The sequence below is a fragment of the Vombatus ursinus genome, unplaced genomic scaffold, assembly GCF_900497805.2.
Source record: "Vombatus ursinus unplaced genomic scaffold, bare-nosed wombat genome assembly UNPS02014818.1, whole genome shotgun sequence".
Lineage (NCBI taxonomy): Eukaryota > Metazoa > Chordata > Mammalia > Diprotodontia > Vombatidae > Vombatus > Vombatus ursinus.
This window is the reverse complement of record NW_020954596.1, coordinates 3,986,599-4,000,459: the sequence shown is the minus strand read 5'-3', so window position 1 is coordinate 4,000,459 and position 13,861 is coordinate 3,986,599. Positions and strand designations below refer to the sequence as shown.

Below are 13,861 nucleotides of genomic sequence, written 5' to 3'. Positions count from 1 at the left end.
CATTTCTTTTTTTTTTCCTGCCCATTTCTTGATTCTTTCATTGTTTACTCCTCCTGACTCATCTTCTCCCTCTATCCTGTCCCCACCCATTTCTCCAGGCCATAATTTTCTGCTGAATTATACACTAATCATTGAATTTGTGAACAGACATTCTATTCTAGGAAAATGCTTAAACCTAACTTATATTTTAGGTTTCTATTTCCAAATATGAAAATTGTCCAAATAATCCAATGTATTACTGTAACAAGAAGACAAGTTGTAAGAGCTGTGCCATGGACCAGAACTGCCAGTGGGAACCCAGGAATCAAGAGTGTGTTGCTTTGCCTGGTAAGTGTGGATAGAGGTAGCTAACTGCCTGTGAATCCATTGACTTCATCCTAGGTACTTTGCTTGTCCCACATGTTTTATGTTGAACTATAGGGGAAGAAAGAATTGATTCCTGTATTTCTTAATAAAAAATATGTGAGGTTACTGTCTTTGGAAAGAATTATAGCATCACTTATTCTAATTCCTACAATCTCTATATTACTTGTTAAATAGTATGTATAACCCAATAATACTGGAAACTAGGTGTACTTTTCTTAATCTGTGAAAAATAATGCTTTGGACTCCACTTTTCACCTTTATTAATCATTAGGAAATAGAAACTATTAATTCTAGCAATCAGTCTCTTCAATACTTTTTCTCTCAGGTTTACACCAGATTGGGGTTTGAATGGCTAAAGGTTTCTCTGATGGAGTGAAATGGTAGCAGAGGAAAGAAAATGTCAGCCATGATTCTCAGGCTTATTTCTATTCTGGAAGCCTAAAAATGACTAGATTAATTTTAGGTATCCTGAGAATTTGGTGTATTATCTAGTCTCTTTGGGCATCTGGTTTTACTCAAAACTCTAGGCTGTTCTGGCAGGTACTTGAGCATCTATAATTGAACAAATCCCCCCAAAATATTCAGGAAAGAGATTTTTGTAGCTAATCTTCACACCTCAGGTTATCGTAGAGGCAGTGGAACAGGTGGATAAATCTGGTCCTCGTTATGCTTCTGACCTGAGTTCTGACACATAGCTTGGTTTTGTTTGTTTGTTTTTGAGGCGATAGCTAGTGAGTGTCTGAGGCTGGATTTGAACTCAGGTCCTCCTGACTCCAGGGCTTGTGCTGTATCAACTGCACCACCTAGCTGCCCCAAGCTTGTTGAATATGCTTTAGACTTATCATCCTCACCTTGCCTTACCGTAATGGGTCTCCTTTCCCTTGTCCCTGTGTAACTTTTTTTTTTCTCATAGTAACCTCTGCCTAGCTGAATTGCTGATATGATCTGAGAGGCAGCTTTCTTTTGGTAATAATTCTAATTCTTCAGAGGTCACTTAGCCTGCTTGGTTCATCTCATCTCCACATCACCCAACAGACAAATATCTTTTGTTCAATGCCTTCTGTATGCTCAAGTGGATTAGAAGTAGGGAACTACTAAATTTCAAGAGTCACATTGTACAGCCAATTCTCTGTGGTCCTTCAAACTGGATTCTTCCAACTCATAGGCAGCATCAGCAGGATAAACCAAAAATTACCAAATTTTTTGGGACAGAGCAGTGTGTGAGTGTGTTGTCTTCTCTTATTTCTGTATAGAAGGCAGCACAGTTCTTTATAGGATAAAGCTAGGCTTGCTCCTGAGCTTGTTTGAAAGTTGGGGCCAGGCTATATCCCAAAGAGATCACACAAATGGGAAAAGGACCTACGTGTACAAAAATATTCATAGCAGCTCTTTTTGTGGTGGCAAAGAATTGGAAATTGAGAGGATGCCCATCAATTGGGGAATGGCTGAGCAAGCTGTGGTATATGAATGTGATGGAATACTATTGTACTATAAGAAATGATGAACAGGCTGACTTCAGAAAAACCTGGAAAGACTTGTATGGTCTGATGCTGAGTGAAGTGAGCAGAACCAAGAGAACATTGTACACAATAACAGCCATGTTGTGTGATGACTAATGTGGATAAACTTAACCCTTCCTGGCAATACAAGGATCTAAGACATGTCCAGAGGCCTTGTGATGGAAAATGCTATCCACAAGCAAAGAAAGAACTATGGAAGCCGAATTGTTATTTTTTTTCTCTTCTGTTGAGTTTTGTTTCCTCTTTCTGATGGTTCTTCCTATTGGTTTTATTCTACTTATAACATCACTGATGTGAAAATATGTTTAAGATGAATGTAAATGTATAGCCTATATCAGATTATGCACCGTCTTGGGGAGGGTGGTGGGGAGGAATGGGGAGAAAAATTTTAAACTCAAAAGCATATGGAAGTGATTATTGATAAATCAAAATAAATTAATATAAAAAAAAAAGAAAGTTGGGGCCAAACAGTCACAATTTGGCAGTGGTTTCAAATATTGCTGGGGTTTTTTTTTCCTATTTTTATCCTTAAAATTTTATTATCCTTTCCCACTACTCCTCTCCCTCTGAAAACATACTGCTCAAAGTTTTCCAAAACTTTCCCTGAGTATACATGAATTTTGTCTGCTTTTGTAAAACTTTTTTCCTTTTTTCTTTTTTAACACAAGAAAATATCTGTGGTGCTGGCTGGCATTTGGTTGGAAATTCATGTTTAAAAATTACGACCTCAAAAGACAATTACGACAATGCTAAATTGTCCTGCAGGAACATGAACGCCTTCCTGGCTTCTCTCACCACCCAGAAGAAAGTGGAGTTCGTTCTTAAACAGTTGCGCTTAATGCAGTCAGCACAATCGCTGGTGAGTCCTGGGACATTCACTGCATGTATTGGTTTGGGGTATAGTAGATGGCACTCTGCAACTCAAGGGTCTTAGGAGGAAAATTGGAGCATTTTACTTCAGTTTTTTAAGTTGTACAGTAGACTGAAATTCAGTCATGTTTTAATTTGATACTTTCCTCCATGTGGTGCTTCTTTTAAGATATTCTGATCAAAGACTTTAGAAACTGACTTCATTTACCTTGTAGATAATGTTTTTTTTTAAATTTTTTTTTTTCAGTGAGGCAATTGGGGTTAAGTGACTTGCCCAAGGTCACACAGCTAGTATGCGTCAAGTGTTTTGGTCTGAGGCTGGATTTGAACTCAGGTCCTCCTGACTTCAGGGCCGGTGCTCTATCCACTTTGCCACCTACCTGCCCCCGTAGATAATGTTTAAAGCTGGGAAATGGTTTAAATAAATTGCACACACATTACAAAAGAATCAGGATGTATTAACATCTTTTTTTAGTGGTAGATGATGACTTTTATATGCTTTCTTTGTAGGTTCTTCTGGGTGGGATGGCTGGTTAATTCCTGACCTGTTGTATTGAGCTAATCTGGAGCTCTTCAAATTAAAAGCTCTCTGAGACTATGGTAGTGGTAGCAATGCTTCTATTGAAACAAGATTCAGTTGGGTCAGAAGCTCCTTCTTGGGGTAGCCTGCCTTACATGGGACAGGGCAAGCCATGTGCTACAAGTTACCCCAGAAAGGCTCCATCCCATTCTCTCTTACTCATCCTATCCCTCCAGACCCAGTTGATGAGCACTCTAGAATTCCATGTCAGAGCTTCATCCTATTCCCTTAAAACTTTAATACAGCAATAGTTCGATTAACCAATTTTCTAGGAATAAACCTCTTTTTAACAAGATCAGACGGTATAGCTTACATTTTGTCTTTGTCTGGCAGTCACCATGAAGATTGAAAAGAAGGTAGCTGTGATGCTAACCTCTTAAAAGTATGCCAGGTTCTTGGTCTGGCTGAACAGAGTTCTGTCATAGTCAGTTCATACATCCTAGTCACTAGAGTAGGGGAAGTGCTACTCTGATTTCTAGGAAGGGAAGGAGAATCTCACTACAGCAAAGAGAAGGTATTCACACACTGGAATATATCCCTGGGCTTCATATTTCTGCTTCTGGTAATGACATTTCTAACAATAAAAATGCATCTCCTTGGTAACTTATCCTCTTTGATAGGAGAAGTCCTTCTATGCCTCTAAAAGTTCATATCCCCTTCAGAGAGGTTTTTAGTGTAACTGAACTGCCTGAGAGGAGGTTTTGAGGATGGAGGGATGGAAGCAGGCAAGCATGAGGACACTGGTTACCTCGGGCAAAGGAAGGGGAAAGATAATCTATAGGCAAAATCTTTGCCAGTTCCCAATTTCTCCTGTATTGGCCCTGACCCTCGGTATGACTGAGACATTTTTGGAGGTACAACAATTCTTTTATTTCCTTAAGGAACATTACAGTGCCAAGAGGAACATTTTAATAAATAGTGTGCCTTAAATTCCATTTTCTCTGAGTTCATCAGAGAGAAAGTTTAAGCTTTCTTAAAAAGGACTTCTATCAAGAAAGTAAAAAACATAAAAGCATAAAAATGGATGATTTGTAGATGTTTCCTGTTCCTAACTTAACTAAAGCCTAGAGATAGATTTGGCTAAAAACTTAACTTACTAGGATCTCTTAGTCTTTAAGTCCTTTTTCTTTCTTTCTTTTCTTTCTTTTCTTTCTTTAACTCTAAAAGCCCCTTTCTTTCACTGAATGCTACGCACCCTTACACTCCTCTTTGCTTCCTCCTCTCTACTTTTGTCCCTTTGTCCATTGGAGAGGCTAGGAGCTCAAGCCTGGTTCCCCAACCAGATAGAACAGCATATGATTGGTTTATGGCCTAGAACCTTTGAAGAAAAAAGTTATTATATGTCAATAGTTATGCATTTACTTTATCAGTGACAGGAAAAATGAGTGACACCAGAGATGTGCAGGGGTTATTCATAATTTTCTCATCTACAAAATGAAGGAGTTGGACTAGATCTCTGTAGTCCTCTTTATCTTATGATCTCATATTCTATCCATATGAGTATTTGGAGGTCTTGGGAACAGCTGATTGTCTTTGAGAAATTCCATCCTTTTTTTAAATCATGTATTAACAACCCTTTCATCTTTCATATTATTTCACTATAAATCACATTACTATTTTCCTGATGGTAATTCTAAACTTTGGAGTTGTTCTAAGCTAATTGAGATTGAGACAAATGAAAAGCTGGAGAGACAGACTTTCTGAGTAATTAATAATCAATTTATTAATTAGACTAGCAGATAATCAAAAAATTGATGGTCAATGGTTTCTCTTGGTAACCAAAGGCAAAACTATGGAGATCATCAAATGCTTAAATACCTTTGGAAAAGGAAATGCTCTAACAAGTGAAAATCAACCTTGATTGGTGAACAATTAATGAGGGGGTGGACTTTCAAATGAGGAAGTGGGCTGAAAGCCTTTTTCTCCTTCTGCTGAGAACATGACTTGATCATGAGACTCAGTCACCTTTAGCAATCTGGACAAAGGAATCCAACTCTACCCAGACCACTCTGGTTGGTTTTCTCCTTCGTGAGCTGGATTACCCTAAACCCCAGTGGAGGGGAGCAATAAAATAGGCTTATTTCCTAAGAATTTATATTAGATTCTATTTATACTCTAAACAGAAGTAAGCTCTCCTAGTTAGGTGGAGTCCTACTCAAGACTGAAGAGCATGTTCCCAGAGAATTTGGGCAATCTATCAGTAATGTCCTTCAATAACTAACTGACTAGCCTACAGGGGCTGGTCCTTGAATAAAGAAGTAAAGAGAAAAAAACCTTATTCCTAATTTAATAGTTGGCTATTAATATAATAGAAAAATAATCATTCCTCTCAAGATACAGTTAGCCTACTTATTCTTTCTCCCTATAATCTCTTAGTTTTTACCTTTTCTTTCAGTTTTGTTATCTACCTTATTCTAGCCCTTCTTATCATATTCCTAGATTACTCTGATATCTCTTAGTGACACAGTTTATGGGTGCTGGGAATCCCTGAATGTCACCTGGAATGAATTCATGCACTCAAACTGTCTTCCAGTCAAGTGGCAAAGTTTATTGTGACGCTTATAGAAGCAGGCAAAGTTCATTAGGGAACTTGCAAGCTAATAAGGATGATGCTAATGCTTATATGCAGAAAGGGACAGGGAAAGGAATATATGGGAAAATTCAGGGAGTCAACAGAGATAGCTCTGTTGATACCAGATATTGGGGGAGAAGGGACAAGAGAGTTCTGTTCCAGGAGTCAGAGACAGGAGTCCTTGGGCAGGTACTCTGTGCCTGCACTGATAGCTTTTATCTGAGGAATTACAAAGTCAGTCTGTATGTGCCTGTAACAAGAAAAGAATTTCCTCCAGGGGCTCACTGAGATACTGGATTGCTTCCAGAGATATGGTCTTTGCCTTTTGGGGTCCAGGTCCCATCACCCCATCACTGGGAGAGTTTGAAGATTCTAGTCTTCTTACAGTCTTGCCCTGGGCCTATTCTATCCTCTCATAGACTCACAGAGCTGTAAGGGCACAGTGAAGTCATAGTAAAATAGGATTTTAGAGGTGGGAGTGACTTTAGAGATCATCTAGTACGGAAGTTCTTAACTAGAGTCCATGAAATTTTTTTTAAATTAACATTTTTAAAAAATTTTTTTAGTGAGACAGTTGGGGTTAAGTGACTTGCCCAAGGTCACACAGCTAGTACGTGTCAAGTGTTGGGTCTGAGGCCGGATTTGAACTCAGGTCCTCCTGACTTCAGGGCTGGTGCTCTATCCGTGGCGCCACCTAGCTCCTCCTTAAATTAACATTTTATTAACTGTATTTTGATATCATTGATTTCCTTTGTAATCCTGTGTGTTTTATTTTATGCATTTAAAATATTCTGAAGAGCACCTAAGCTTAACCAGATTGCCAGATGGGTCTATGATAAAAAAAAAAAAAAACCAGTTAATGCCTGATCTGTCTTAATCTTCTCATTTTACAGATGTAGAAACTTAGGCTTATAGATAGAAACTGATCTACTAAATGGTAGTAACTAGAGAAGCTAAGGTTTGAGCCCATATGTGCTGACTAAATTCAGTGGTCTTTCTAATATGTCAAGTCTAACTCCTTGTCTAATGGATGAATTCTCCTTGCCATTAATTGAATAATATTCTTACCGTACTGTTTTCATTATATTCATTTCCTGCTTAAAAATCTACAATGACTTGTTTTTATTTATCAGGTCAAATCTGAATTACATGCAGTCTGCTCTTAACTGACTGTACTGCACCCATTCTACATCATCTCTCACTAGACTATCTTTGCCATCTAATCATTCCATTCTCTGCATATACTTTTTTGTATTCTCTTGTTGCTTTCACTTAGTAAGAACTCCCTCTTTTTCACCACTTCCTTCCTATTTTTTCTTCATGTTTCACTGCAAGACTTACTTCTTACACTATCTTTCCTCATTAACTATAGAAATAATATTGTTTATTTCCTTAGCTCTTATGTCTACAGTTCAACTCATGTTATCACGTAAATGGTGCATGTCATCTTCAAATTATTTTCTAGCTATTAAACGTACTTTTATTGTCAGTCTTAATTTTCACTCCTTGAGGGCAGGAATTGTACCTTGTACTTTGTGAGGATTAATTCAGAGGAGAGAGATGGTGCTATGCAAGCAGTAGTTAGTTTAAACTTGCTTGTTGGATGAGTGGGTTATCTGAATTAGTTTCCTCTCAGCCATGACCATTTCTTCCACCCACCCTTACCCCCAGAGAGAAGGCAGGAAATTTGGGAATATAAAGTCCCAGTTGTAGCTTTGTTATTATGCATCCTCTGTAGAGAATTTGGCAAGTTACATTTTTCCCCCTCTGATCCTTGTTTTGTCTTTTGTAAAATACAGCACAAAGGTCCTGATGACCTTTTCCCATTTCTGTTTAAATCTGTCTGCCTTTGTCATGGGATATATGTACTTGACTGTTGAGAGTGTCTGTTGTGGATAATAGAATTTGGGATCTGATTAGAAACCTCCCCTCTACAGGGATCAGATGGAATAATTGTTGTGTCTGTTTTATCTATAGTCCAAAACAACCTTGACCCCATGGGTAGGGCTCCGGAAGATCAATGTGTCATATTGGTGCTGGGAAGACATGTCCCCGTTTACAAATAGCTTACTTCAGTGGCTGCCATCAGAACCAAGTGATGCTGGATTCTGCGGAATCTTGTCAGAGCCTAATGCCAGGGGCTTGAAGGCTGCAACCTGTATCAATCCGCTTAATGGAAGTATCTGTGAAAGGCCTGGTAAGTATGTAGTTCATTAATCCTCCCTTCTTGCTTCCCTCTTTCTGTAATTATTTAAGTACCCACTGTGTGGAGGGCTTTGTGCTAGGCCCTACAGCTACAGAAGAAATAAGACTAGTATTTTGACAGGAGAATGATATTGCTCCAGGTAGACAAGTGTCTAAAGACAAGAGGAAGTAGACATGTCTACGCCATTTTTGGAAGTTGGTCCAGCTGGAATTCAGGTTGCCTTTAGGGAAATGGTAGATGATATGGCTAGAAAAGTAAACTGGAATTCCCAAGTGGAGTCCATGAGATACCATGGGACCATTGAAGGACTAAGTGGATCAGAGCATGTAGTGGTGCGTAGAGCAGATAAGAGGTGTAGGAGGAATCTATATGACAGATTAGATGATGAAGAATACGCTTATACCTTGATGACTCTTGGATCTCATGGATACTTCTTCCAGTGATGTAGGTTGGAGCCCATCCATGCCTTTCACAGAGGCAGCATGAAACGTGGATAGTTTTGAACTTGGAGTATGAAAGTTCAAGGATTTGAATTCTTCTTCTAACACTTAGCTCTGTGACTATGAGAAAGTCAGATAACCTCTCTGAGCCTTTTTCTTCTTTTGCATTAACCCATGTCACAGGGTTATTGTGAGACTCAGATTTAATATTGTTTTTAAATTACTTTGCAAATTTTAAAGCACTGTATAAAAGTCTGTTGTTGGTATTATCATCCTATATGACTCATGTCCACATTTTCCAAGAAATCCTCCATTGGAGATCTGCCCAGTGTGTTGGGGGCCTTTCTCTTGTCTTTTTGATGTTGCAAGGATACCAGTGGAACATATGAACCATCTTCTAACCCTGCTCTGACTATATTACCCATCCCCTCTTCTCTTCATACATCTCTGATTAGTTTGTCGCAATTGATGTAGATTGTTTGTCATTGAACAAGGTTCTCATTTAAGATAGGGTTTATAAATAGTCTAACAACTACAATTCCTCATGACTTTGGCATTTGTTTCTGGCTACCCTGCCGTTCTGTGCAGAAGGGTCTACACAGTACTCAGGGCAGTTTTACATTTTTTTATGTCCAAAGTAATTTCCCATTGTATCCAGCTTCTTGGTGGTACATAATTCTGTATTTAGCTTGACTTGTGCTTTGAAGGGGCAGACTCAATCTGGATTAAAGATGGGGTAGAGATTCTTCATGACTGATTGGAAATAAAGGGTGTGAAAGGTAATTACAGATTAAATTTCATGAGAAAATTACTTCTTTCACAGTATGGTGGGGAACTAGCCCTATGGTACTTTTAGTTTCATTTTAACATTAAAAGTACCTTTTTTGGAGCTTGTAATAACATGAATGCACTAGAATTAAGAGAGATCAATAAAGACTTCCTATAGAAGACAGGATTTTAGCTGAGTATTGAAGGCATTGAAGTGGAGGGAGAGCATTCCAAGCATGGGAAATAGCCAGTAAAATGGCCACAGTTGGGCAATAGAGTTTCTTGTTGGTGAAGTAGCAAGGAGACCAGTGTCATTTGATGGCATAGTATGTGGAGGGGGGAAGTGTAAAGTGTGACTAGACAGGTGGGGGGGGCAGTGTAGATTATGATGGGTTTTGAATGCCAAATAGAGGATTTTATATTTAATCCTGGAGGTGATAGGGAGCCACTGAAGTTTTAAGTAGTGGAAAGGGTGGGGGGAAGGTACATAAATGATACATAATGATAAATGGTACATAAAATAGTAAATGTCATTCAGTACCATTTATTGTACCATTTATCAGGTGCTTACTATGCTAAGCCCTGGAAGGGATGTTCTTAATGATATAATGATAATTCTTAATAATCAAGAAAAGGCTAGATTGTAACCAGGATACTTTGATAGCTAAGGCAGAGAAGAGTATAATTTTTAAAGTGTCTTCATTGACATATAAAAGTTTATGTATTTATGGGATTAAATTTAAGGTAGGTGGAAAAAGAGGACAGCTAGGTAGTACAGTGGTACAGTGGATAGAGCCCTGGGTCTGGAAAGACCTGAACTGAAATCCAGCCTCAGACACAAGCCATGTGATTCTGGGCACATCACTTAACCCTGTTTGCCTCAGTTTCCTCGTCTATAAAATGAGGTGGAGAAGGAAATGGCAAACGACTCTAGTATCTTTGCCAAGATAACCCCAAATGGGGTCAGGAAGAGTCAGACATGAATGAAAACAACTAAAAATGTAGAAGAGTACATTTATTCAGAATGCCTTACTGTCAGATGAATGAATTGTTTTTGTGTTTTATATAAATATATATTTTTAAATCCTCGGTAATGACACCAGATACAAATGTGATGGCTAAGTTAAATCTAACAGTATATAATATGAGTATCATTATGGCAACATTTCGGTTTTGTTTCAGTTTTGCATTCTTGCCAAATGCCTTCCTAGCTTTTTATTAAAAGTTAAATTGAATATATAATCTATTTGCGCTACATAGAAATGTTTTTCTCTCATTGCTGCTAGTTTTATATGTTGTTTCTCAAAGTTTTGCCTCTGATAACCTGCTAGAAAGTAATCAATTCAACAGAAATTCTAAGTACACAAAGTCTAAAAGTATATTCTATTTAAGTCACTATTGGTTGTATGTGGTACCATGTTGCTTCCTCTGTCAGTTGGTGGATTAAGAAAAAAATCCTGAAATTTACTATTTGAAAGTGACCTAACTTTGGAACCACCTTCTTCTTCCTTTTTTTTTTTTTCCCAAACAAACAAATAACATCTCATTTGTGGATTTTACCATGTATCCAGTAATTAACTGTAGTTTTTATGTGTTGGTTGATTCTAGTTTGCTATGTTAACATTTGCTAGTACCATACCAAATCTATAGAAGAAGAATATTGCCTACTTTCTGAGATCGTACTAGCCAAGGTGAAGCTTACTTGGGTCTCTGTGTTCTGATTAGACTAAGGTTCCATCATTTATTTTCTTGGGTTACTGTGTGTTTTATCACTGAAGGCTCATGCCTACTCCAAAAAAACTTTCCTCCTCCTCTTTTTCCTCTTCCTCCCTTTCTTCTTTTCTTCCTCCTTTCCCTCCTCTCTCCTCTTGCCCCACCTCCCATCTCTTGGCCCCATTTTGAAAATACCTTCCTTTTACCTGAGCAAATTGGGGCTATGAAATACATGGCTAGAACTTAGCTTACCACTTAGGTGCTAGAAGCTTCAAATGTAGAGTTGATGTACTTTTCCCTAATTTTTTTCCTCATCTAGCCAACCACAGTGCCAAACAGTGTCGTACCCCCTGTGCCTTGAGAACAATGTGTGGAGAGTGTACCAGTGGCAGCTCAGAGTGCATGTGGTGTAGTAACATGAGGCAATGCGTGGATTCAAATGCTTATGTGGCCTCTTTTCCATTTGGCCAGTGTATGGAGTGGTACACCATGAGTAGCTGTCCCCGTAAGTAATCTATTCAGTTTATAAAATGGATTCTTGGCTTAGAGCCTGTGCATGTGAGGTGTGTATATGTATGTGTGTGTGATAGGGGTGGACGTGTATATAGATATATGTGTATGTTTATGCATATATATGTATTCACATGAAGCCATAAATCATCTATGGGCAAATTATGACAGTGAGTTAAAATTGTTAGCCTCTGAAGGCCTTGTTTCCAATCTAATTATGTTGGTTACTGTTCAGAGATGACCTTAAAGTCACATTTCTGTCTTGTGGAAGCTTGCTATTAGATTGGCATTCTGTCATAGATAGATAAATATCTGAAAGATATCACAATAAAACCACTAAGTGAATAGTCTACATCATACGTAAGTCTGGGCCAAATACACTTTAGGTTTAGGAGGAGAATATGTAATTGGTCCAGTAATCAGTGAGAACAACCATTGGAATGTGACATATTTGCCGAGTACAGTAAGGTGCTATTGTCAGATCTGTGATTATTTCAGGGACTTGTGAAATAGGTGGGTTTTCAGTGAACTTTGATAAGAAATGTCTATCTGCTCCACCTGACTGAGATGTGTTGGCCTCGCAGTATGGTGGGGACCCACTGGTTGGTATAGATTTGTTGAAAATGAAGCAGACCATCTCAGAAAAATCTATAAACTTAAAAAAAAAATCATTAGCTATATTCTTATATTCAGTTAAAGTGATAGAGATTTTTCATGTGTTGTAACTCTGCAAAGTCCTCTCCCTATGATTCCTCATGATTCCTCTGGAAGGCTGTGCCATTGGAGCATAGATACAGCAGATTCTATGGTACTGGAAAGGCTTTGAAGACTGTCAACTTATCAAATGTAAAATTTGCTTGTAGGTTAAAATAAAATGATAATATATGTTAATAAGTAGTGTTTTATGTATTTTACTTACAAATAATGATGTTATCATTTTGGTATATTCCCCCAACCTTGAAATTGTTAGTCTTATGTATATGTGCATATGTTTTTTTCAGTAATTCTTTGACCTCTTACTTTGAGTATAGTTTACTGTTAAGTTAGAATAAAGTATCTTTATTTCTCTTTTAGGGTAGATTTTTTAATTTAGATTTTTTTCAGCATAGTTCTCTAAGAAGCCTTTAGAAATACTTAATAAAGTTTAAGTTACTATTGGAAGTAGCTTAAGTCTATCATTATCACAATGCTTATACTCTTGATTTGAGTACAATTAGATATCAAGAGAATTAGTGATTTTTGAACTGTTATCTTTACTTATTGATGAACTCTGGGAACAGGTAATGTATTAGTTGACAGTAGGAAAGCCAGCAGGAATAATGAAAATGCTCATGAAAGATGATTTAAGTGCACTAGATTAATTTAGATTTGGAGGTTCTGGTGATATTTATATTCTAGGATAGTAAGAAGCTAGATGAGTGTGGGAGATAGAAAGAATACTAGTGTGTGGGAGCAATGAGAAAATCTTCTATTCTCAGACCTTTTGCTGAACTCCCCAACACAGTTCTGAGTATTGTAATTGTAAGAGACATTACGAACATGGGGAAGGGTGAAAAGAGAACTCTAGACCTAGATATTTGTGAGGAAAACTAAAGGAATTTGGTGTTCACTTCCAGAGAAGAGAAGGCCATGGAAGACTGGATCATTTTCTTCTAAGATCTGTTTTTTGTTTTGTTTTGTTTTCTGTAGGATTAATTGTTCTCTACCTGCAGTAAGGACTAAGAAAGGGATCTTAGAGTGAAATTATAACAGAAGGGAATTACTTAGATGTAAAGGATGGAAAAATCTTAGGACTCAAAATCAGAAGATCCTAGGTTCTAGTCTTGACTTTTTTTTGTCATAAATCAAGTTAGTGTCAAAATTAGTTTATTGACTGGCCTTAATTTCCATGTTTGTAAAAATGACTGAGTCGGCATAGATGAGCTCTAGTGTTCCTTCCAGATTAAAAATATGTATATATTTAATTTTTGTAATAGAATTATTTACTGTCTGTATGGGTACAATAGATAAGAGTCAGCAAAACAAGAATGTACTGAGATTAGAAAACATGGTTCCTATTCTCAACTTTACCATTGATTTCCCTTGAGACCTTGAGCAAGTCACTTCCAGTGTGTGGACCTTAGTTTCTTTCTTTGTAAAATGAGGTAGGTTATATTTGGTCTGTAACCTTCCTTTAAGGTTAGATATTCTGACATTGGCAGCTCTAAAATACTTCTCCTGAAACATTTAGAGACAATTTCCAGCTTTCTGCCAAATGGTCTGTCCCTTTCAACCCTGATCTTCTATTTAAAAAACCCCTCTATTTTTCACTATAAG

At 37.6% G+C, this 13,861-nt stretch overlaps 1 protein-coding gene across 1 annotated transcript in view; it reads left to right on the top strand.

The window, feature by feature from the left end:
• Positions 1–13,861, top strand: part of ATRN (attractin) — a 236,299-nt gene that overhangs the window by 106,607 nt on the left and 115,831 nt on the right. Inside the window, exons 14-17 of the mRNA XM_027836676.1 lie at positions 192–327; positions 2,555–2,745; positions 7,886–8,105; positions 11,355–11,540. Coding sequence (XP_027692477.1) covers positions 192–327; positions 2,555–2,745; positions 7,886–8,105; positions 11,355–11,540 — 733 coding nt within the window. The remainder of the gene's footprint in view (positions 1–191; positions 328–2,554; positions 2,746–7,885; positions 8,106–11,354; positions 11,541–13,861) is intronic.